Source organism: Amblyomma maculatum, chromosome 2, assembly GCF_055883805.1.
Source record: "Amblyomma maculatum isolate TAMU_Amacu chromosome 2, ASM5588380v1, whole genome shotgun sequence".
In the NCBI taxonomy this organism is placed as follows: domain Eukaryota; kingdom Metazoa; phylum Arthropoda; class Arachnida; order Ixodida; family Ixodidae; genus Amblyomma; species Amblyomma maculatum.
In genome coordinates, this window is record NC_139345.1 from 205,261,548 (window position 1) to 205,288,334 (window position 26,787).

General features: G+C 48.7%; 1 protein-coding gene across 1 annotated transcript; it reads right to left on the minus strand.

Moving 5' to 3' along the window:
• Positions 1–23,036: 23,036 nt before the first annotated feature.
• On the minus strand, positions 23,037–24,782 carry LOC146201106 (52 kDa repressor of the inhibitor of the protein kinase-like). The gene is made up of 2 exons (XM_084592999.1): positions 24,410–24,782; positions 23,037–23,644 (listed from the first exon to the last, which is right to left on the minus strand). Exons 1-2 carry the CDS (start codon positions 24,460–24,462, stop codon positions 23,467–23,469), a joined length of 231 nt encoding a protein of 76 aa, XP_084449125.1. The 5' UTR covers positions 24,463–24,782; the 3' UTR covers positions 23,037–23,466.
• Between the last annotated feature and the right edge of the window lie 2,005 nt (positions 24,783–26,787).

Here is a 26,787-nt window from a genome sequence, read left to right on the forward strand (position 1 = left end):
CGTCTTGTAGCCCTTGGTCCTCCCCTGTAGTCCTTGTGCGCAAGAAGGATGGAACACTCCGCTTCTGCGTTGATTATCGGAAGGTAAATGCTATTGCTCACCTCGACGTGTACCCTCTTCCCCGCCTCGACGATGCACTTGATCGCCTGAAGGGGGCCCGTTATTTTTCGACCCTAGATCTGCTCTCGGGCTACCGGCAGGTACCTGTTCACCCTGATGATGCGGAAAAGACGGCTTTCATGACTCCTGACGGCCTTTACCAGTTCAACCGTATGCCCTTCGGTCTCTCGAATGCTCCAGCTACCTTTCAGCGCCTCATGGACCGCGTCTTAGGCAATATGAAGTGGACTATGGCGTTAGTCTACCTGGGCGACGTAATTGTCTACGCGGCTACGTTTGAACACCAAACCGACTCAAACTCGTCCTCGAAGCCCTTACCTCTTCTGGGCTTCGCTTAAAACCAAAGAAATGTTTCTTCGGTTTTGCAGAGGTGACGTACTTGGGTCACGTTGTGAGCCGGCATGGGATCCGTCCCGACCATGAAAAACCAAAAGCGCTTATGGCTTACAAAGCTCCCACCACCGCCAAGGAGCTCAAAAGTTTCCTTGGATTGGCTTCGTATTTCCGTTGTTTGATTCCGCACTTTGCCAAGCGAAGCGCTCCGCTGACCGCCCTGCTGAAGAAGAATGCAGCGTGGAGTTGGACGCCGGTCCAACAGCTCGCGTTCCTTGACGTCAAGCACGCCCTCCTCAAGCCTCCCACATTGGCCCACTACGACGAATCAGCCCCCATCGTCCTCCACACGGATGCCAGCCAAGATGGGCACGGCGCCGTCCTTCTGCAGGAAGACGAGTCTGGTGACCACAAAGTTCTAGCTTATGCCAGCCGCCAGCTTTCCGACGTAGAGCGCCGCCGCCACTCTTCGGAACTCGAGTGCCTCGCCGTTGTCTGGGTCGTCGAGAAGTTCCGTCCCTACACGTACGGCCGTCATTTTACCATAGTCACGGACAATAGCGCTCTCACTTGGCTGCAGTCTGCCAAACACTTAAATGCCAAGATGGCACGCTGGTCACCGCAACTTCAAGCGTACAATTCACCATAGTGCACGGCGCGGTTCTGCCCATCAAGATGCCGATTTCCTTTCTCGCCACCCTTGTCCTGTGACGGCTTTGACGGATTTCAGGACTGCACAAACGCAAGATCTCGACATTGCGGCCATAGGCCAATCCCTTGGCACCGCCGCCGGCGCAGGTCTCCGTAAACTGCGCCGGGTCTATCGAATTAAAGATAATATCTTGTGTCATGGGAGGCGGCTCCGTGGTCGACTACCCGTGTGGTTGCCAGTGGTGCCAGCAACACTGCGGTCGCAAGTCTTGCGTGGCCTACACGACGCTCCCACAGCTGGTCACCTTGGTCGCGGCAAGACCTACGCACGAGTGTCGGAACGCTTGTCGTGGCCTATTATGTCCAGAGACGTCAAGGAACACGTTGCGTCCTGCCACACATGCCAATACCGGAAATCGTCCACACGAATAACCAAGCCACCCCTGCAGACTTTTACGCCGCCGAATTCACTTTTTGAACTGGTTGGCCGGGACCATTTGGGCCCATTCCCGAAGACGCCTGCCGGAAGCGGGTATATTCTGGTTGCGCTCGACTACTTTTCCAAGTGGGTCGAAGCACTGCCCGTTCCAGACACCTCTTCCGCTCATGCCGTTTTGTCTATGGAACAGCATCTCGTTCTTCGGCATGGTGTGCCCCGACGCCTCATCACGGACCGTGGGAGCTGCTTTATGTCCCATGAATTTGAGTGAGCCCTCCGCTCCTTCGGCATTGCGCATTCCACTACATCCGTCAATCATCCCCAGTGCAATGGCCTCGTGGAGCGTGTTAACCGCACCCTCACGGACATCTCGCCTCCTACGTGGTTGCGTCCCACAGAAACTGGGATCGTTTTGTTTCTGCGGCAGCTTTTGCACTCAACACTGCGAAGCAAGAAACAACGCATGTCACGCCGTTCTCAGTCGTCTATGGCAGAACACCCTCCATCCCTCTCGACGCGCAGTTGGGCCTTCCCCATCAGACTGCATCACCAACTGACTACGCCCAACAACTTCGTTACGCCCGCCTCGACGCTCAGCGCAACCTTCTCACGGCTCATGCGCGTGTGCAAGTGGCCAATGCGACAGCACCACCACTTCCCTCCTTCCGGTCCGGTGACTTGGTCCTCGTTCGCCGCACCATCCGCGCGACTGGCCGTGCCACGAAGCTCATGCCCCGATACGGCGGCCCTTACCGTGTCTCGTTGAACGGCTCGGCCCCGTGACATACCACCTCGAAGACCTCCCCGAGCATCGACCATGTGGTGTGCACCACATTTTCCCGCAGCATGTGTCAAACATGAAGCGATACGTCAACGGCGCCAGCATTCACTCTGACTTAGATACCGGCTTATCACCACTACTGTCGTCGCCTGCTGCCTCATTGCCTTCCCCACGAAATGCCGCCCCATAGGTGGAGCGCCTGCAGCAGCTCAGCGACACTTTATCCCCCCCACCCCCCGGTGGTAAGATGTTACGGCGCGCGCCGAGGAGTGCTGCGCCAGAAAAAGAAGAGGCGCGGGACGAGCGCGAGACGAGCGCGCGGCGCCAGCGCGAGCGTTAGAGAACAAAAGAAGAGCGCCGGGGCAAGTGGTGTTTGCCTGGTGTCCTCCGTTCTTCTGTATCTATTTCTAGGCGGGCACAGCGTCCCACAACAATGTTGCTCTGAATCCTTTACCTCAATACATCGTGAATTGATAATAACTTCCTTCCCCCTCACATCTATCGTTAAACTCGCGTAACACAAAAGGTAAGCATCCTTTGAGAAGCAGATATTAATTTTCCATGTTACTTATTTTACGCGCAATGGTGGCTAGATTTCGGGATATCCCCCAAACTCAGAGCTTTTATGGCTGCTACTTTCCTACGTTTATCTAAGAGGTTAAAGACGTGAACGAAACTGTTTAGGTTTCCTCATTCCGCCCGGCTGCGCGATCAGGTCTTGTTCCCCGCGAGAGCCTTAAACTCGCGGCGCAATTTATCGGTGTTCCAAAGAAGCACAAGCAGGGGCGATCGGCTTTGTCCGTTGAACAATCAGTGGAGCTGCTTGATCCTAGCGTTCAGGTATCGAAATGCGATCTGACAACAGAACCACAGATAAACACAGCTTCAAACGCCTCTAAAATCAGGACAGGGTGCTTCACATCGTCAGCAGCAGTGAGGCGTTCGGGATTGTATTATGCAGCGCCGTCGTGCCATAGGCAACTTTCAGTGGCCATACGGTGTGTCTGCATTGCAGCGACCAGCACCACGAACGCATGCGCCAATGAAGTTGGGGCGGCTTGCACGGACGGGTATAGCTTTCGAAGCAGCCGCCAGGTAGTTCAAAAAGCGCCTATATAATCGTTATTTACGATTTTAAGGACATTTGAGGTATGTTCGATTATTTAGGTTACCTTTATTGCGTCAGTAACGCCGGCTGCTTATAGACTCCGCGTATACGCATGCATGAAGTGAATAGCAAAGCACTCACGTGAAGCGTAAATGTTCCAACACCATCACCCCTGCCATTCCACCCTAGAAGACTATTGTAATTTAGCAGGGAAGAGAAACATAGCCGTCATTACTTTTCACACAGCTAAGAACCTGAGGCAATCACTGTTATGCTTTTTATTAAACGAACACTCATATCCCAAAAATCCATCTCGGAGCCAAATGTCAGTCACAGTTATTAGGACGCAGCTCTCCTCTTTGCACTACAACTTCAAGGCCATTCACTTGCACGTTTGACCTCAGCTGTGGGAGCGAGTCCAGCGCGAGGGCTAATGGCCACGCCAATTTCACTTTTTCGTCTTCCATGTGCGTAGCAGTACCCGGTGCCACCAAGCCTTTGTCTCGATAGTGGAAACGGCGGCTTCCAATGGGATGCGCTGTTGCTAGGCGCTGGCGGCCATTTAACGGTTGCTTCGCCGACTTTTAACTGCTCAGTCTCTTCATGAATGATGTGCGTGCTGGTCCGAGTTCGGGAACGCTTCGACGCAAATGCCAGACTGAGGCTCACCATCCAACCGATACAGCTTGCCGAGAAGCAGCAGTGAAGAGAAAGCGTGATTGGCTTGAGGCAGAGACCGACGAAGAGCGAGAAGTTCGCATTGAGAAGAAACTCCAGTGTGAGAGTGTAGCGATCCCTAAAAGAGCTTAAGCTGGGATAACTGTGTTTAACTGAAATAACTATCAGCAATTTTAATTGTTATCATACAGAAAGACACCTCTTTCAGTCTTGTTTAAACCATAGATTACTGATCGTTAGCGAAACAGCTGTTTCGTTCTGGTGCACACACTTTAAATCCGGAGGTCCAGACAAATTTTTCTCACTCGCTTTTTGCACCCTGAGAAACATTTTGTCGGTCCATGTTAGCTGCTCATTAACAAAGCGCTAACCTTGAAAAAAAAACCTAGTGGAGGAGGAGGAGGAGGAAACTTTATTACTGAGAAATTGATGCGTTCTTTGTTCATGGGAGGACGCTTCTCCTTAAGCCACCCTAGGGGTAGTCGCCGCTCTGTGGCGCTCGACTACCTCCTTGGCCCAGGTCGTGATGGCGTGTTGCCGGCCTGGATCAGAGCTAAGCGGCCTCCCACTGTTCCGAATTGGGGATCTACAGGCCCTCTGGCGGTTGCATGTTTTCACATTCAAACAGGATGTGCTCTAGATCTGCCCCCTGATCACCGCAAATTGAATATGAGGGGCTGTATTCGCCTGGATACCATTGTGCTAATTTGTGTGGATTAAAGCACGTATTTGTCAGAAGTTTTCTGAGTAGTGTTTGTTGTAACTTGCTGAGTGTTGAGTGGGGCTCTGAATATTTCAGTCTGTTGTTTTTGTACCAATTCGTTATTCCTCTATACGTTATTCCTCTGTAAGGCTCCCGCGTCCCTCTTGGCCTTTTGAACAGCGCGCGCTCCTTCCTCCGTCTTGGTGCTCGCGGAGGTAGCGCAACTGCGCATGTGCATAATTTATCGCAGTGCGTGACTTGTACTCGGCTTGAGAGTGAGCCTTGATAACGACGGCTCAAAGTCAAGAACTGGAGATTTGGAGACAGCGCGGCTGGAACGGGTCATGTCAGCAAGTGGCATGATGCATCCTGGGGATACACAAACGGCGGGGCGGATCCCTACTAGGATGAATACGGAAGCGGTGTCTCCGGAGAAGGGTTAGGCTGTTTGCGTGAGTTCTTTGCCAAGCAGGAAACTTCGTTCCTTGTGGATATTATAGGTCCTTATCAGGCTAGTTGTGTTCCAGGTTGTTACGGAACTTCATGGTTTCGCTCTCAGGGACCTCTTCCGTTGGGTTCAACACAAAAATATTTCCGGTATTCTCTGCTCCTTCGATCAAGAAAATGCATTCGATGTGGTTAGCCGTCCAACTTATTCCATGTCCTAGGCGATGCTGGTATATACCGATTTCCAGCGCATGGTCAGAGCTCTATATTCCAATCCCGTTTCGTTACTGTTTCAGGTCGTACATCAGAGGTGTTCGACGTGGGCCGTGGAGTTCGGCAGAGATGCCTTCATCACCTTCTCTCTACGTGCTTGCGTTTGAACCTCTCCTACAAAGGCTCTCTCGGGACAATCGGATAACTCGTTTTGGATTACCATCAGGTTCTCCACCAGCACCCATCTTTGTCTATGCAGATGACCTAACCATTATTGTCCTGGATGAGGCTTCTCTCTACTCCGTTCTAGATGTCATGGAGGGGTACTGTGAGGCGAGTGTGGCTAAAGGCAATAGGTCGAAGAGTGCCACCCTCTATTTTGGTTGCGCACCATCCAGTCCTCAGCTTGCTGCTCATGGTCTTCCTGTAAATGCTGAGGTCCGCCTATTTGGTTTCTACTTCAATTCAGAAGGTCTTTCGGGCACCAATTGGTCCTTTCCTCAAGAGAAGATCGAATCTAAGGCACGAGAGTATGAGAAGCTTTGTGTCCGCTCACGGCTCGGGCCACTGTCATGCGGTCCCTTCTGTACTCTGTGCTGACCTATGTCAACGGCGTAACACCTCTGTCGGCACGGACAAAACTGTCTTGAGTGAATTCTTCTCCGTTTATTGTGGAGTGGAGCACCGGACAAGGTCAAAAGGGCCGTGGTGAAGCTGCTTATGGTTAGGGGAGGCCTCGGCATCCCCGACCTGGGCATCCTAGCCTCGGCCTTGCACGTCAGGTGGACTGAGTGGCTCTGAGCTCGGACATGCCTGTGACTCGAAGCCTGACTATATTTTTTCTGAGCACTTGTTTCCGCCTCTTTGCCCAGAGCACGTACTCTCATTATGTGCCACGATCGGGCTCTCCATCGCCCTTTTGCGCTCAGGCAGCCACCTGCCTGGGCGTCTTCGTAAGGCGGAGTCAGATATCGGCAGATATTGATGTGGTTTCGATTCACTCAAGAAACTGGTTAGCGTCCTCACTTCAAGTCTTCGTCCTCACCTATGCTATGGTGGGAGGCGCTTTAGTCACTCTGCAAAAACAGGATAGATTAGGTGTGCATCAATTTAGACGCGCACAGTCTTGTCATGCTTGAATGCCACATTGGTGCGAAAGCAATGATCTGGATGTTACTACGCCGAGCGAATTCAAGCAATGTTTTGCGATTTATAGTAACCGCATACCAGCTGCCTACAACGCGTTGCTGTTACCAGCAACTCCATAAGAGCTGCATAGGAACGCGTTACTGTGCCTAGCATCTGCATAACAGCCGCATAGCAATGCATTGCTGTATATAGCAAATCAAATCAAAACAATATTTATTTAGCATTCTTCCACGATGTACAACGGAAACTCCAGGACAAAAAAAATGATTAGAGGTTCTCTTAGATGTCTCCTAAGAGGAAAATTGCGAAAGCCTACCTTTCCTCTTCTATCATTTGCCTCTCATCATTTCTGCCTCGTCTTAGCTGCGTTCGTTGCAGTGCTACATGTAATTATGGTTGCTTTACAGGAAAGAAAAATTTGGAGGACGCTTAAGCTTCGCCTTCAAGAGTGGAACGCGATAGCGTTATTGCACCTCGTCGAGAAAACGTATTAAACGCAAGGGTATTGGGGCATCCTCGCACCGGTACCCGCGCGGCCCGAAGGGGAGAAGCGGGTGAGCGAAGATAGTGATCTAGACGCTTGGTTCTAAAACCCCTGAGGGTGCACGGCGAAACGTCAGGGGCGAGTGGCGCGCCACGTGTCGGGGCAGCGCCGCACATTGCGAGGAGGGGATCTTCTGTGTTTGCCGCAAGATGGCTCTGCATGTGCGCAGAGCGCAGAAGAAATGTAGCGGAAACGTACTTCGCTACTCGTGTAACTGCGACTTCTGTAAGTAACATGCTCATAAGTACCGATATACACCGCAGTATAACGTTCTACGGCACGTTTCTAAGGCAACACCGCATTCACTAGAAGCGCTTTTGTACCGCTTTCAAGCATCGAACTCGTGGCTGAGTGGTAGCGTCTCCGTCTCACACTCCGGAGACCCTGGTTCGATTCCCACCCGGCCCATCTCGGAAGTTGCTTTTCATTTATGAAGTGCATGCCGGGATTTATCGCTCACGGCCACGACACCAGCTTTTCTGCGACACGAGCTCCTTAACGCTACCGCGTTAAAAGGCGTAGTATCTGTCACGCGTCTCCGGAAAGTGTGTTTGGGTGGTACATTCCAGGGTTTCCGCCATGCTAGCATGGAAGGACTCTGGGGGTGGCTTCTCCTAGCACTACGGGCTGGGACTGGTAGTTCACTGCCGCTTGCGGCGTGGGCTAGCCTGCCACCATATCTTTGTATGTTGCAGGCCGTCATTGCACCCGCTACCATTCCGATGGTTCACGACGGCTGTTGCGACGCGCGTCTTTCCAACACCACCTAGACTACTCAAGGCCTCTCCGCTCCTCCGTGACGTCCTCACACTACGACGAACTCGGAGGCTGCGCGCTGCTGCGCGTTGCTGCGGGCTTATTCTTGTTTGACTAGAATTGTGGTTCTTGCCGCATGCGATAACATTATTTGGTGTTTTAAGCCCCTTTGTTTAATAATAACAATAATAATAATAATAATAATTGGTTCATAGGAAAGGAAAGACGCAGTATCTGTCACACTTATTTCTGTGGACACCTGAACCGCACCGTTAGGGAAAGGAGGAAGGTAATACATACCGTATTTACTCGAATGTAACGCGAGGGGTGGCTTTACATGCTGCCCAGTGGGAAAAAAATGAAACCACAAATATAACGCGAGGCTTACAGACGCAAAACAAAGTACCTTTAATGAACATCGTGGCCAACATGTTTATTCACCTTCCTCGCTTTCGGACTCAGAGTTCTCGGAAACAGAGTCCTCCTTTTCGCTGTCGACCTCCCAGACGATGTAATCCTCGGTGCCATCGAGGTCACTGGATATGCAGCACTTCTTGAACGAACGAACGACCATGTCGTGAGGCAGGCTGTACCACGCGGCAGACGCCCACTCAGCTATCTGAGAAGCGCACGGTCGCTTGATTCTGCCGGAGGGCGTTAGAGCCTGATCTTCCCGGATCCAGTCGTTGTACAGTTTCCGTACCCTGTCCTTGAACGGTTCATTCAGACAGACGTCCAGTGGCTGCACCACAGAGGTCATGCCTCCTGGAATAACTACAAGGTGAGTTTTTGTATTCTCCAGCCTCTTCTTCACATCAGGAGTCAGGTGTACGCGAAATGAATCCAACACCAGGATTGATGCTGGGTGAAGAAGCGCGCCTGGTCGACGGCACCACACAGTTTCAATCCAGCCGAGCACCAGCGATGCCTCCATCCACCCCTTTTCCTGGCAGCGGACGACAACATTCCTCGGGAACACCTCCTTCGGCATAGTCTTGCGCCGAAAAATTATGTATGGCGGCAGCTTGTGGCCATCTGCTAGGCACGCCAGCATCACCGTGAACCTCGTTTTTTCGTTCCCAGGGGTCCTAATACGGACTTCTGGTGCACCTACACTGTGAACAGTTGTGGCCATCGGCATGTCCAGATACACCGCAGTCTGGTCGGCGTTACCAATATGCCCCAATGACATATTCGACGAACGGCGCAAGTTGATCACATAGCGCTGAAATTCCTGCAGCTTTTCTTCAAAGTCTCCCGGTAACTTCTGCCGTATCGATGTTGTTCGCCGCAGAGAAAATCCATTCCTTCTCATGAACCGTTGGGCCCACCCACGAGATGCCCTGAACTTCTCCGAGGGTATACCCATCTCCCGAGCAACGTCTCTAGCCTTCCAACGGATCAGCTCGACACTGACTCCCATGAGACGGTTGCGCTGCTCGATAACAAAGTCCGCCACTTTTTTTTCCAGCTCGACGTGATGGCCGTGGCGAGGCCCACGAAATCCTTTGCGGTCGGGCTCACATTTAAAAAGCCCCTCCCGTTGCAGCCGCCACCCGCGGATGGTTGACTCGTTGAGATCAAGTCTTCCGAGCTGCAGCAGAATTCCCGAGCTCTTCAGCTAACAAGATCGCGTTTCTCTTAAAATGAGCGTCGTACTGAGCACGACCCGTTGCCATCGTGTGCACTGAATCAACACCGCGAAAGACGCCACAAGAACACCACGCGTTGAGCGCAAGATTGCAACGAACACAAAGAACGGTTTGGCTTTGGATGGATGGGGATTTGGCCTAATTTGGCTTCCGTGGTACCCATGTTGCCAACATAAAATAGCAACACTGAGGAAACCGAAACCGAGCTGATAGCTTCGAAATGGCTGCACAGCGGCACTGCTTTAGGCCATTCGAAGAGCAGTATTCGATTATAACGCGAGCGTAGACTTTAAGCGGAATAAATCTTGGAAAAAAACTCGCGTTACATTCGAGTAAATACGGTAACTTTTCAGTCGGCTGCAATATCGCAAGTAAACGTCTGTATATTCGTGCAGCGGATTTTCTAAAGAAGATTAAAGTTTCAGGAAACAGCACGTAATCTAAATGAGTTCATGAAAAGCCAGAAGCACTGCTTTTATTGTGCCAGTGTTAGTATTGCGCTACGGATATAAACATAGCTTCAGAAAGTCAGCTCTATAAACGCTGGGACATTCTTAAGTCTCTGTACTCGTTTTGGAAACAAATTGGAAGAAATTTTCGCAATGATTTTATTGCACTCAAAACATAACTCTACGATCAGCAGTGGATTTTATTTTTGGCTCTAGAATGGATTTCAGCTCAATAAATACGTAAAATGTATCGAGTATGAAGGTATTTATTAAAAAATACTCTCGAGAGGCACTTGTAGCATGACCAGGAAGATACGCTAGGCAGTTTGGGAGTATGCTTGGCACTGCGTCAGGTCGAAGTCGTACCAGTTTCAGCTTAGCTTCAATCACTTTTCCTGTCTTCGCATCCACGTAACTTGTTTTGTCGACCATGTCCGCAGGCTTAAAGGGACGCTTGCAGGCCTAGGATGTGAAATGAGACGTTAGAAGGATGCAATACCTGAAGGTAAAAAAAAACCAGCAGCCCTATTCTTTAAGGTTCTAATGATCGCAATTTAGTTTAAAGTCCGCTCACACTAAATATCAGTACTGCTGTGTCTAAGTCACATTCACGTAGTATACAAGGTTTGCACTGTAGCTATGGAAACTTTCTTTTTTAAGGCGGAAGCCTTTAATGGCTCATACTGTCATGGACAAAGTGTGTCCCGCTTTTTCGGCAGCTGTCACTTGGCGTTCCTCGGTGTGCGTTCAAGTGTGGAATTCAGATGCAGGAACGCTAGACAAGATGAGACTTCTGGAGGAAAGGCGCAGTATCCGTCGCACTTTCTCAGACAAGTGTGCGTTTGGATGGTACGCCATCGTGATCCTGTCGCGTGGCGTTCCTTGGCGCGCGTTCAAGTGTGGGATTGCAGATGTCAGGAACGCTAGACAAGATGAGATTTCTCGGGCTTTCGCCTTCCACTACTCTACTTGCTAAAGTCCCTCGTTATTTTTAAGGTATGTATCACGTACACATAATCTCGGAGTATCTATGTAGCGTTAATGATGCAAAGAAGTTGTCGATAACAAATAGTACAGAGGAATATTTGCCTTACCACCGATCGCTTTCCTGGTGCGAAATCGGCATGATGGATGGCTTTTATCCACTGAGCCCTTCTCACTGGGTACGATGGGAACGTGAAGACTCTCACTGTATCCCCACCATCATAGTTTCCGCGGCACCGCGGTACACAGCAATGTCCAGGCATTCTCAAAACGTGCACACTTGATGAAAACACTGCAGCATCAGCGGAGACCTGTCACCGCCACTCATCCAGTGCTTATTTCTAAAAAAAAATCTGCAAAACTTTTGCGACACACGTTGCACAAAGGCGAAATCTCGCACTGCAGTTGGAGCATGAACACCACCTAGACTAACCACTCGCACCACTCGCACCAGCCTCCCTGCACCTAGCGTGGACAAGCCCGTGGTTACAACCTACATCAGACGCACACTCAGACACACAATACACGACTACACACACGAGGTAGCACACATTACCGTAGAAATTATACCGAATGATGTTACTAAAGAATCATTAATAGTCTACAATGTATACAACCCTCCTAGTAGCCCCGCATCTCGTTGCGCGAATCTAATTAGGACAATAGCAAAGGAAGCCAAGAAAACACCTTTATTAATAGCGGGGGACCTAAACTGCGCACACGCTGATTGGGGATACAGCCGCACAAACAGCAGAGGAGAGGTTCTGTACAATCAGATACAGCAGTCACAGCTATCCGTACATAATGATTTTGAAATGCCCACCAGACAGGGTACAGTTGGTATTATGGATACCAGCCCAGATCTCACGCTCGACAGACACATCCCGCACCTGAAATGGGAACGAACCGGACACACATTAGGCAGCGATCATTATATCATCGCCATAACCCTTGAGGGACCACAGTGCACGCCAAAGACATATAAGCATCGTTTGGTGAACTGGGAAAATTTTCGAAAACAACGACAAAACACCCCTGCTGAAGACAACATAGAATTAAGGCAATGGGTGCGACAACTACTTCAGGACCAGGAAAATAATACGCAGATCATTGATACAAACGAAGATTTGCCAACGTTAGATGCCAGAATGGCGCATTTACTTGAGACCCACTGTAGTTTAAATAAACGGTATGCCACACAGAAGCACAACCGCAAACTTAAGCAGAAGATTAATGATCTGGCCCCCCAAATTGAAGACTATGGAGCGCAATTGTTTCAGCAGAATTGGACGCAAATATGTGAAGGGCTAAAAGGCAATCTCACCACAAAGCGTGCATGGCACCTACTTCGGCACCTTCTGGACCCAACCCAGAGCAAGACATATACACGAAACATAATAGCTGGACTAACCCATCAACACAGAGATGACACAGATGCCCTACTAGCTACTCTAAAGCATATGCACACCACCCCGGGTCAACCACAATCCTTTCCCTCCTATGCAGGAGGACCAAATGATATATTAGATGCTGCAATAACGACATCAGAAATACGGGCAGCACTTCACAAGCTCAAGAACACAACGCCAGGCGAAGATCAGGTTTCAAATGCGGCGCTAAGAAATCTAGATGATAAATCATTGGAGCAACTAACGGACCTCTATAACAAACACTGGGAAGAAGGGACACTCCCAGCAGAATGGACACACGGGAAAGTAATTCTCATACCAAAACCCAATAAGCCAATTTCCCCAGCGAATATGCGCCCAATGTCGCTCACCTCAAACTTAGGAAAACTCTTTGAACAGGTTATACTAGCTCGGCTAACTGCATACATGGATGACACGGACCAATACCCGCACTCAATGGTCGGTTTCAGGCCCCGTCTATCTACGCAGGACGCTATGCTGCAGCTAACGTCAGCAGTGCTTGACCCACATATACCAACGCATACTAAGGCGATACTAGCAATAGATTTCAAAAAAGCGTTTGATAATGTACAACACACAGCAATCCTACAGGCACTCACGAACATTCAAACTGGTTCTAGGGTTTACAACTACATAAGAGCCTTCCTTCAGCACAGGACAGCCACACTTGACATCGACAATCTCTACACCTCACCGTACACGCTTGCCAACGTGGGGACGCCGCAAGGCTCCGTTCTTTCCCCGTTTCTGTTCATCATTACCCTTATCAGTAGGCATTATCAGCTGCCGAGCCCACAGTGTTGCGTTTCCATTGTTGTTGAGTGTAGTAATGTTGTACGCGCCTTACTACTTTTAGCAGGCGACATTGAACCCTATCCAGGTCCTAACACTACCGCAGCGGTGCTTGCCGAATTAACAAATCTATCAGCCGGTCAGACTAAGCTAATTTCGGAAGTACTGGACGTTAAGAACCACATCATCTCAACTGACAATTCTATAGCTAGTCTGTCTAAGAGCATAGCCGATCTGGAGGGCCATATACTAGCCTTTTCGACACTGCAGAGTGAATTGAGCACAATTAAAGCTGAAAATGCTGCAATGGCCTCCAAGATTGACCTCTTGGAGGCACGAATCGATGACGCAGAAAATCGCTCACGTCGTAATAACCTCATATTTTATGGTATTCCCGATACTAACCCGTCCGAAAATTACGCAGACTCCGAAGAAATAGTTATCCAACATTACCTCGCGAACATGAGCTTGGAAATCAGTCCAGAGAGCATTGAACGCGCTCATCGCCTTGGGCGTTACACACCTAAACACACTCGTCCAATCATTGTTAAGTTTAATTCACACAAAATTAAAAGCACAATACTCTCGAATGGCCGTAAATTTAAAGACACCGACTTTAGCGTCGGTGAAGATTTCTCAAAGAAAGTCCGACACGCTAGAAAGCAGCTAATTGCGTTTGCTAATGCAAACTCCGCGAAATTCGCTTTAAACTTCAAGACTTTGCACATCGGTTCTAGGCGCTACATATTTGACGAAAGCTCGGAAACAGTACAAGAAATAGCTGCCGCCCATTCTCAGTCAGCAGCAGCCACCCAGTCTCAGTCAGATTAGCAATCATCCCGCCATACACCCGTTTCTGCCGAACACCCGCCTAACACCCGTTTCAATAATCGTCCCGTATCTAGCATCTCGTTTTCCGTTATATACACTAACATTCGCAGTTTTCTTTCCAAGCGGAAGCTTGTTTCAAGTCTCGTTTCATCATCAAGTAGTAGTCTACTGATACTAACTGAAACCTGGCTGAACAGTGACATCTCAGATAATGAAATACTTGCTGACTTGCCGAATTTTCAACTTTTTCGAAAAGACCGCAGCGAAGGACGCGGAGGGGGCGTGCTTATAGCTGTCAGCCAGGACCTTACATGTTCACTAATAGATGATTCTTCTGATTTAGAAATGTTATGGCTACACTGTCACGCTGCACCTAACACAGTCTTACTCGGTGTTTGTTACAGGCCACCCCACAGCATTCCTGATTTTTCCGTCCAAATTAATAACACACTTAGTCGACTGATCACAAAGCACCCTAATTCGCACGTCTTCCTCTTTGGCGATTTTAATTTCCCGAATATTGATTGGCAAAACCATACCACACCCATAGCTAATAATAGCGCAGCAAGGGAATTCTTAGATTTTTGCAATAACATGAACCTCACTCAAGTTATACTAGAACCTACCCGCGTAACTGATAATTGCGCGAATATCCTAGATCTCTTATTAACAAATCACCCAGACAGTGTTCAGCCGATTACTTATCTGCCTGAAATCAGCGATCATAAAGTTATTCATGCTAACATCGTCCTCAAACCAACGCGCCGACGGAAACTCAATAAAACTATTCGCCTTTATGACAAAAGAAATTATGACATGATCAATAATGAACTCAATGCGTTTTTTCCAGTTTTTGCGTCACGTTTTCATTCTCAGTCGATTCAAGAAAATTGGTCGTTGTTCAAAAATAACCTAGAAATTCTAACCAATCAGTTCATTCCCCTCTTCAGTTTTCAGGAGAATTCCCATAAGCCGTGGTTTAATAAATCACTTAAGCCTTTAGAAAATAAGAAGAAGCGTCTTTACCGTTCAGCCAGGTTTCACGATACGAATTGCGCATGGGCAAAATATCGCGAAGCCGAAAAATCATATCTCTCCGCTATTCGTTACGCTAAACACACGTTTTTCTACTCAGACTTACCCAATCTGTTAAAAAGTAACCCGAGAAAATTTTGGCAAGTCATAAACCCACGTCATGCAACTGAGATAACGCTCTCAGATGAGTCAGGTGCAGTCTTCCCTGCAGCCGAATGTGCCACCATCTTCAATGCTGCCTTCGCATCTGTATTTACTAACGAGACTGAAATGCTTTTTCCGATGTTACATTCACAAACAGGTTGTGCCATGCCACCAGTCATCTTCTTCATCTTCATCTTCATCCGGTATTGACAATATTAACTCGAAGCTCCTGAAGAATACCAGGGATATTTCTGCCGAATTTTTATGCTTACTTTTCTCACAGTCACTCTCATCGGGACGAATACCAGACGACTGGAAAAATGGTAAGGTCGTTCCAGTCTTCAAATCAGGCAAAACATTTCACCGCTAAATTACCGACCCATTTCTCTTACAAGCGTACCCTGCAAACTCATGGAACACGTCATTTACACAAACATCATGAGCTTCCTCGACTCTAACAACTTTTTTCACCCGTCACAACACGGTTTTAGAAAAGGCCACTCATGTGAAACACAGCTTGCCATTTTTCTTCATGATTTGCATGGTAATCTTGACACTAACCTGCAGACCGATGCTATCTTCCTAGATTATGCAAAAGCGTTCGACAAGGTACCACTCAAACGATTACTACTAAAACTGTCATACTTGAACTTGCCTACCGATATTTTAAAATGGATAGAAGAATTCCTCACTAATCGCACGCAGTTTGTCACTATTAACGATCACAATTCTAACCCCATTCCTGTAACATCTGGTGTCCCTCAAGGCTCTGTACTCGGCCCCCTTCTCTTTTTAATTTATATTAATGACTTACCAGACAACATCAATTCTAAAATTCGCATGTTTGCAGATGACTGCGTCATTTACCGCTCTGTTACTACTATTATTGACCAAACTTCTCTCCAGGACGACCTTAACCGCATTCAGGAATGGTGCGACGTTTGGTTAATGGAACTTAACCCACATAAATGTAAACGCATGTCTTTTCACCACCGCGATAATCCACTTCATTTCCCATACGTAATTAGTAACATCCCTGTCCAGTCTTGTCTATCATATAAGTATTTAGGTGTCACCTTGTGTAACGACTTATCCTGGAGTGCACATATCACTAATATTATCTCAACTGCTAATAGAACACTACGTTTCTTACGACGTCATCTCCGCCATGCCCCCGATCACGTAAAACTGCTAGCATACAAAACACTTGTCAGATCAAAATTAGAATATGCCTCACCTATTTGGAGCCCTCATCATGCTCACCTTATCAACGCACTTGAAGCAGTACAAAACAGAGCAGCCAGGTTCATTCATTCTTCATATTCCTACGACATCAGTGTATCAGGGTTGAAAGATAAATCAGGGTTATCACTCCTCTCAGTTCGTCGTCGTATCGCCAGCCTTTGCTTATTCTACAAATTTTATCACAGTTCACTTTCCTGCGCGCCCTACATCGTCCCGCCAACCCGCATATCTCATCGCACTTGTCATCCTTCCCAGGTTTCTCGTCCACGTGTCCGCACGGTTACTTTTGCAGCCTCATTTTTTCCCCGTACCATTGTTGACTGGAACGACCTTCCCAGAGACATTGCAGCCATCATGTGCTCCGCGACCTTCGCTGACAATCCTCATGCTCATTTTTCATCGTGTTAACACTTGCCGCCTACAATGATGTACCCACCCCTTATGTAATGCCCCTCACAGGGCCTTTAAGGAAAATAAATGAAATGAAATGAAATCCCCTTAACAGCAAAACTACAGAAAATCCCTCACCTCGGTCACACCATATACGCCGATGACATCACACTCTGGACAACACACGGATCAGACGGTGAAATCGAAGACACGCTACAAACAGCAGCAGACACGATAGTCAAGCTTACCGCAACAATCGGATTAGAATGCTCCCCAGAAAAATCAGAATTACTAATCATACCCCCTAAAGGACGGACCTATCAAAGCCCCATAGAAATTCGAATTCAGGGAAGACAAGTACCACAGGTTCATACCATCCGCATTCTGGGACTATACCTGCAACAGGATGGAAAGAACGTCGACACAGGTAAGCGGCTCAAAAAGGCCGTTGCAAACGCCACACAAATCATAAAAAGGGTGACAGGACGCGCACATGGGCTTCGAGAGGCGGACACACTTCGAGTAGTGCACGCCTATACCCTCAGCAGAATTCTTTATGCTACACCATACCTCAAACTATCATGCAGTGAGGTCCAGCAAATAGACTCATTAATTCGGCAAGCAACAAAGGCAGCACTTAAATTACCGAAAAGCACTAGTAACGAGAGACTACTCGAACTTGGAGTCCATAATACAATACATGAACTTCGAGAGGCCCATTTACAAGCACAATACCTCAGATTAGCTGCTACAACTACCGGACAACATATACTCACTAAGCTAGGCATCACTATTCCTGCAAACAATTCATCCCTATTAACACTACCTAGCCACATTTACACTTCAATCTATGTCAAACCATTACCGCGGAACATGCACCCCCACTATGACCAAGGTCGCAGGAAGGGGCGCGCGGCAGCGCTCCACAAATGGTACGGGAATGAGCCCGATGCCGTTTGGGTAGATGCCGCCTGCGATGAGAGCGGAGCCACCGCAGTTGTCCACAACCCCCACATTTCCCCCTTAACTATTGAGCTTCCTTCAGGCACGACCCCTGAAGAAGCCGAGGAGATCGCTATAGCTATTGCTCTGGCATACACCGATGCCAGTTATATACTCAGTGATTCAAAAACTGCCATTCTAAATTATGCCAGGGGCCGGGTTCATCCTCCGGCGCACCGCTTGCTGCACATGCCCACCTCCCACCTCCCCCGACGGATTGAGCTCATCTGGGTGCCTGAGCACTCAGGAAATCCCGGCAACGAGGCTGCCGACTCCTTAGCCCGAGGGTCTAGAAACCGGGCACAGGCGGACCTCATGGGGGATTTCTCGAAGGATCGTATGCACTCGTTTGCTGAGTTCACCGCAAACTCCCGCGCTGAGCGCCTCATCTATCCGTCACCCCACCCATCCCTCACTATCAGAGAGCAGTCAATCTGGCGTCGTCTGCAGACACGAACTCTACCGACACCAGCTCTACTTTCCAAATTTAAGCCGGTATCCCCCATATGCACTTTGTGCTCCCACCCCAAGGCCACTCTTACCCACATTCTTTTATCCTGCCCTGCGTCTCCTCCCCCCGCCAGGCCGGTGCCTCTCCGAACCTGGGAGGACTGGGAGACCTCACTGCGATCAGCGGACCCGGCCAGGCAGAAGATCGTCGTCAGCCGGGCCGCTTACGTCATGGATAAACATAATATGAGCGTTTAGATCTTGAGGGGGGTCGTGCGGAGACCCAGGAGGCCTGCGTGCCTCGAATTCTTCTGCAAATAAAGTTTTTTCCTCCTCCTCCTCCTCCTCCTCCTCCTCCTCCTCCTCCTCCTCCTCCTCCTCCTCCATGATATTCGCCGAGACGGGAGACGACGAAAGAGCTCCGTCGTAGTGTGATCACGTAGGCGCGAGGAGGAGGAGGACATGAAGAGGCCTTGTAGTCTAGGCGATGTTGGTCTTTCTCTCCCTCTTCTTTTTCTTTCTTCTCTATTTTCTCTTCTGTCCGCACGAGGCATCTTCCTCCTCCTTCCCCCGCCGGGGTGGTGCAGTGGTACGACGCCCGACTACTGTGCCGGAGTACCCGGGTTCGAACCCGACCTCGGCGGCTGCGTTTCGATGGAGGCCAAACGAAGAGGTGTCCGTGTGCTGTGCGATGTCAGCGCACGTTAAAGATCCCCAGGTGGTCAAAATTACTCCGTAGCCCTCCACTACGGCTCCTCTTTCTCTCTTTGCACTTTCACTCCCACCTTCCTCCCTTCCCTTACGGCGCGGTTGAGGTGTCCACAGCAAACAAGTGAGACAGTTGACGCGCCTTTCCCTTCCTATAAATCAATCAATCAGGCATCTTCCTCCCTTCCCTTACGGCGCGGTTGCGGTGTCCACAGAAAAACAAGTGAGACAGTTACCGCGCCTTTCCCTTCCTATAAATAAATCAGTTTTTTTTAAATAAATAAATCAGGAAGCGGACGTGGCCCAACTACAGACGCAGGCCCGAGCATTTTCTTTTCCGTCTTCCTTCAGTCGCAACCGAAACAACAAACCGCTCTGTTGCGTGACGTTCCTTGGCTCGCGTTTAAGTGTGGTATTGTAGATGGCAGGAACACTAGACAAAAAGTAATCTCATGCAGTCTCGCGGAATATGGCCGATCTCGCACACAACTATCACGCACGGGATTTGGTTCTATGACCGTAGAAAGGCTTTCGCCTTAAAAAGGTGCTACAAGTAACTTGACGAGGTTTTATTGCGAAAGCAAAACTACTTTCACTTTCAAGTCTTCAGCGTAGCGAAGCGGTGCATAAAATTTACTTTTAGCTTCACCCCTGGTGTGATGGACTTATAGGAAGGGAAAGGCGCGGTAACAGTCTCACTTGTTTTCTGTGGACACCTCAACCGCGCCGTAAGGGAAGGGAGGTAGGTGGTAGTGAAAGTGGAAAGAGAGAAAGAGAAGCCATAGTGGAGGGCTACGAAGTAATTTCGACCACCTGGGGATCTTTAACGTGCGCTGAAATCGCCCAGCACACGGACGCCTCCTAGTTTCGCCTCCATCGAAACGCAGCCTCTGGGCTCTCCTCAGTATATGAAATAATCACCCCTGGTGTGACGTCATGCCATCTGCCGCAAAAAACCGGGGGCCCAACGCGCGCCGTTAGCCATGCGATGTGGTGCACACCAACGCGGCCTAACACCCGCTCCTTCCGCGAGCGCTACAGATGGAGTGACGTCATGCCATCTGCCGCAAAAACCGTGGGCTCAACTCGTGCCGTCAGCCATGCGAGGCGGTGCACACTAACGGCGGGCTAACTCCCGCTCCTTCTGCGAGGAGCACTACAGACGGAGTGACGTCATACAGTTGGATAAATCGGGCCCTAGCTCACGCTGTCAGCCATACGAGGCGGTGTGCATCAACGATGCCGCCTACCGCTAAGGCAGCTCGCCTGAATGAACGGATGAAGCAACGGCCAGCTACGGAGACGGAAGAAGAGCGTGAAGAAAGACTTTGAAAGTCTTTACCCGCAACATTCAGTATGCTGACTGGGTCAACACTGAGAAAACACTCGGTAGCGACCACTGTATACTAAACACTACAATGCGCACCAGACCATTAGCAAAACGCACAACACAGGCTCGGCTCCCAGACTGGTCCAAATTTAGGAAAAATTACAACACAGCTACATTTATACTCGAGCAAGGCTACCAGTCATGGTCCGAACAATTGGTTTCTAGCCTTCGCTCTACCGAAACTAAAATTCAGCTTTTCGAGGCGGTATCAGACGTGGATAACCACCTCCTCCACCTCTGGGAAGCGCGGCATTGTCTTGTCCGCCGGTGGCGCAGACAAAAGCATAACCGTAAACTTAAGGCTCGAATTTCCGAGCTCACCCAGCAGGTGGCCGAGTATGCGGCCCAGCTCGCAGACGCCAACTGGGTGGATCGTTGCAACACGGCGGCGCGGGAGATGTCCAGCAGGAACACCTGGCGGCTCTTGCGCTCTCTTATCGACCCAACGCAGACACACACAGAAACTCAGAAACATCTACAACGTGCCATACACAGCTTTCAGGGCAACACAACTCAGCTAGCGCACAAGTTGTGGGACCAATACTTGTGCACTACCTAGGACCCCCGCGGATCGACGCCCTCTTATGCAGGTTCGGAGAACGCTGAGCTGGATCAGCCGTTCCAGCATCCACGATCTGCTGGCGGCCCTGGCGAAAATGAAACGTGGCACAGCCCCGGGTCGGGACAAAATTACAGTCAAATTACTACTTACCCGACCCGGCCTACCAGTCCTTATTGGATTACATCAATTCAAATTGGCTTGGGGACGCGCCACTCCCCATCGATTGGAAGACTGCTCTGGTCACTTTCATTCCAAAAGCTGGCAAGGCTATCAACACGGACAACCTCCGCCCCATCTCTCTAACCTTGTGTGCGGGCAAACTAATGGAGACGATGGTGCGTGACAGGTTGTCCGAGTTGTCCTTGACAACTGCTTTTTAAATGTAATTCTGTCTAGCACTTATCACTGGAGCGATAGTATTATCAAGCTTATTTACCCTACGCGGCAGCATATCAGAGTTTAAGCAAAACTGCGCCATTCGCTACACCTGCAGCTTGCCTTTTGGCGGTGTCTGGATTCATAGCACAGGTTATTCGGGGAGTTTTAAAAGTAGACTGCCTCCGTAATGACGCACCGTACTTTATCACACACTTCTTCAAAGCGCTGGTCAACGTTTAACGACCGGCCACCACTTCTGATGCTCTGTGAAATGAGAAAAATGTTCCGGTAAGTTGTGTTTACATGTATTTCTACGGGTCGCCCTGCCAACTTGCACACCTGAACCGCGCCGTAAGGGAAAGGATGAAGGTGCGAATGAAAGTGGAAAGAGAAAAAGGGCAGCCGACCACCTGGGGATCTGTAACGTGCGTTGACGTCGCACAGCACACGGACGCCACTTAGTTTCGCCTCCATCGAAACGCAGCCGCCGTGGTCGGGTTCCAACCCGGGAACTCGACATCGCACACATTAATGATTTCAGTTCTTTAAAGTAGTTTGATACTTGCCCGGATTGGCGTGGATCTCGCGTGTGTTGGCCTGTGCGAACCATTCGCGTTAGCGCTACTAGAGGAATCGTTTGCCTTCTCGCCCTGATGCAGACGTATTTTTGGGAATCATGAAGAACCCTCAGTCGGCCTCTTCGATCGCGCCAGCATCGTCTGCGCGCACTACGCGACCATGCAGACGAGGCTGTGTGGCAGTGCCGTGCTGCATCGTCTGCGGTCAACGACATCATCATGGCGGATTACCCGGCATGCATCGCTTCATGCAAGCTCCCTATACGAGGCTGACCCCACAGGGCGCCCGATTCAGGCGTCCGTGTGCCCTTTCATTTGCCGCTTCTTCGAACGCCGCACCGCACAGAAAACCAGAAGGAGATCCAGATGTCCAGGACGCGTTAGTGCAGCAGGCCTCAGCGGCGTTTGAAATTGATTTACAGGATAGAAAAGGCACAGTATCTGTCACGATTCTCCGCCCCCGTACACATGCACCATGCCATAAAGGAAGGCAGGAATGTTAAACAGTAGACACCCTATTGAAGCATCATTCACCGCCACATTCGATACAAATGCATAGCAGAATGCAGCACTGAGGCCTTCGCCTTTCAACACTTTAGTCACAAAAGTGTCACGCAATTTTTTAAACAGCTTTTACATTTTACCAAAAAGTTAAAGGTATGCCCAAGGTAGATATACAATGGTAGCGAAGGTTCCATAGACGCCCATTGGTCAAAAAAATGGCGGCTCATGGGCACCGCCATATTGGGGGGCAACCACGTATGAGTGACACGGAAAGTTGAGCTAGTTGGTACATGATTGCAAATTACGAGCGCTGCGACGGAGAACAACAACGAGAGACGGAGAACAACAACAACAACGTCATTACTCTCTCGTTGTTGTTCTCCGTCGCAGCGCTCGTAATTGGCAAGTATGAGTGACGTTGAATGACGTCACGCATACGTATGTTTTTAGCGCGAATTTTAAAGTGGTCTTTTTATAGAACCAGCCTTTTCAAGCCGGTATCTCATGAAGGTTGCCTTTCAGTGCGCACCAACCTTTGCCAGTCAAATGTGCTCAAGTTCCTGCTAGTTATGGCCTTGTTAATGTGCAATTCGGAACCCAATGAAAGTTACTGGCAAAGAAGGCAGCATAGAAAGGCAGCAACACTTTCAGACGCTGGCTTACCTTGGCTGGCTAAGAATGCAATCATGCATGATTCGTAGTGGAAACCTTGGTGGAAATACTGGTGCTAGTACTTTTGAGTACAAGGTATGATGCACAAAGCACAGGTTCAAGTGCACAGTTTGCAATACAGTGTACGGCAAGTATGGTTTTCATATTCATGGTTTATTACAGAAACCAAACAAATACAGTGATAAAGCACACCAAGCAAAATACACATCACAGGCAGCTCAAGCAGTAGTTTCTTTAAGCTGGCTATTCGTCTTAATGGTCACAGTGCGGATAGAAAAAAGCCCTGCAGTTCCACGAACGTTGCCAGGTAGGAAATTGACAAGCATAGAAGACAGTGCTAAGACAGCTTCAATTGAGGCAAACATGACATGACATAAGTAGGCGCATCAACACGGGTCGCAGCCTTTTTGACGACAGATACGCAGACGGTTCGAAGTGCTTGGAACAAACCCGCAAGTCTCGCAGCTGCCATGGTGTCTTCTTCTCCAGGCTGACGTTGTGGTAGAACTGCACCCACGCTCGGCACCTGGACGTGATGCAACGTGCACGTTATTCACAATTGCGCCGTAAGGAATACTGCATACTCCAAACGCCAATGCGTCATTATTCCTGTCAATGCTAACTGCAGTACATTATATTTCCATTATATCTGAACTATGGTAGTAAATGCTCGCCCCAAGCTCTCAGCGCCTAAGAGTGCGGTTACGTACGCTCGTCCTCATGGCATGCGGGTAGCTATACTTTTCTATGGTTAAGATTGACGAGAATTAAGTGCGTTTAAAGTTACCCTAACGGTCATGCATATGCAGAATAGCAATAAGAAGACAGGCAGTAACTCCTGCTGAGTGAATTCAGTTAAAGCACCCTCAAGGCCGCGCATATACACGTGGCTGAATTTTGATACTACCAGTTGCGAGGGTCAAATTGGCTTCGCGGTGTTGGAAAACTAAACAGTGTTGTGCTCAGACTTGTCAGGCAGCACAATTGGTTTTAAATTGGCCTTCCGGTCAGTGGCACGCGCGTGGTTGCTCCTGAGAGCCCGGTATCAAGTTAACGCTGGTGATAGCCGGCTGCATGAAACTCACCATAAATCAGACAAATGGTGGGCCTCTTTCGCACAGCTCAGCACTTAAAGTGTGTGCCCTGTAGTGAAAAACATAAATATCCCCGAAAAAATGAAGCCACGTGCGCACGAACTGGTTACAGAAACAGAAGCGAACAGCCCAATGAAAGCATTCGGAGCATACCTAGAGCAGACGCCTTGTAGCAGACGACACTGACAAGAGCTCACCTGTGAAAGTCCAGCGGGAAGCGGTGTAGCTTGACACAGACGGTACTGTCCATGCTGTCGCAATGTGCCACGGCGCATCGTTTCTTCACACGCCGCAGGCTTATCTTGAAATAAAGCGCTAAGCGCTTCAAAAGAACAGCGCGAAGCGTGCAAAGACGGAAAAAGACTTCGCACTGGCCGCACGTCGAAGGAAACGACAAAAACCGAGAAAACTGCCGCAGCGGTGTGGCGGGGTGCAAATTTTACAAAACGGTGACAGAGACGCGACGCGCAAGGACGACGAAAACTTCGCAAAAGGGGCATTTCGAGACTGGCGATAAGAAACCGCTTCGTGAGCTCCCGCGGCCACTGTGGCCGGGTGCCGAAACAAGGCCTGCAAAGTCAAGCTGCAAATGCACCGCACACTCATCAACAGGGGGCGTAACAAGAACGTTGCAAATAGTGTTCCTGTATATGCTCCCGCAGGGAGCAGAGTTGCGCGAACGTCCGCCATCATGTTCCAAGCTGTGCGGGAAAGCCATTGCTCGTGCGTCCAGGGGCTGCGTTCATGGGCTGGCCGCGTAGAGCGATTGGGCTTGTTTTTTATTTGCGTACAAATTGCACTGGATGGTGCTTTTAAACATAACGCCGAAAACTAATCTGTGATTTGCCGAGCGTGTGCAAGCGGCATGAAAAAATACTTTCGTCACGAAAAGATACTTGGAAACATGCGAGTTTTTTTTTATGAATCAAGTACTTTGGTATGAACAGGGAGTCCCATTCTGGATGGGACAGTGTCTGTCCCGTCCTGTCTTCCCGCGTGCTCGTCTTAAGAAAAAAAAAGAGTATTGCGGTGAATTACCTTTTTTTTCGCAAGCACCGCCATGTGTTGCGAGTTATTCGTGGAAAATATGGAAAGGCATCCCCCTAGAACTGCATTAAAATGATTATGCAGCATGTTACAGGCAGTTCAGCAGACCAGTGCACTCAGGAGGCGAGTCTGACTTAACGCAGAAATTTCCTAACGCAAGAGATTTTTCTGCCTGCTTGATCCTTATTGTTCGAGGAAAAAAAATGACAATTCATTTTAAAGTTCCATTCGCATACTAGTACTCATTCACAGATTCGGCTTGGGTTGCAGTATAAAAACATTTCGCGACTCCTGGATTTTGTTTTCAAAGCAGGGGTTATAGGCTCCTCTGCTTTCTTTAGTTGAAATCATTCGCAAATTTAGGATTTGCAAAATTTGTTTAGATGGGACTTTTGCCTCTGGTACCCTCAAACCTCTCACAGAATCCTTGCCAGATGTTTCTTAAGGTCATATTTACTAACCACAAAACACTATGGCATAGTCAAACGAAGCTTATATGGAAATTACACTGGCATCCAAATGTAGCAAAACTTTCTGCATGAAATTTGCCTTTTCAAGATTCATTGTCCCTTATATCTGATCTTAAATGATCGTTGCAGAAGGTTTGAAGCAGCAGAAGAATAAGCAGAGGATACACCAGTGAAATGTAGAAGAGTAGCAGATGCAAACTGCAAATTCGGTAAAATTTTAATGCAGTAATATTATTACAGATAGAATGGGACGACAATATGTCACAAATATTGCTCAGAGGTACAGGTATAGGCTTGCACTAGTATCCAAGAAAGGAAACGAAGTGAAATGAATGAAGAAACAAGATTTTTGTTACTTGTGTTTTATTTGATATCTGCAAGGTAGAAAAAAAAGTGATTTGATTAAGGTAAACAAACATCAGCACATGCAGTCTGCCTCTTCCTGAAAAATGGTTCTTTCCAATGCAATTCTGATTTCGCTGTTGAAACAGGCAAATGTTGGTCGTGATGGCTCAGGTAGATCTGAGGACATGTTATAGATTTTTATTTATCAAAACTGGAGAGGGCATACAGGAATAAAAGGATCATTTCAGACAACTTCTGGTGCCAAGCAGTAAGAATACAGTTATATGGATAGAAACAAAATGATAAAAAACACAACAGTATGCTAAGTATGCAAACACAGGTGGTTGGTAGGCCACAATGAAAGAAAAAAAAAAGAAAGGATATTCAGGATCATGGTACTTATCATTAGATCCAGCCATAAATAACACTGTTGTTTCATTCAGGCAAAGACTCGAAATAAACTTTTGCACAATTCTACAGAAAACGGAAAGAATACTTGTTACATTGCGACTGAAACGGTCGAACACATTTGGCGTCATTCATTCTGTTGGAATGGTGGTTCGGCGGATTTAAGCAGTCATGCTTAATAATGTTAATTTGGTTGTAGTAAAGTTGGAAAAGAAACGTCAAATAAGCAGAGTTTCACCGAGTAGTCAGTATATGTAATTGCGCTTGATAGCAGAGGGCTGTGACACTCTGATCAAACTGGAATA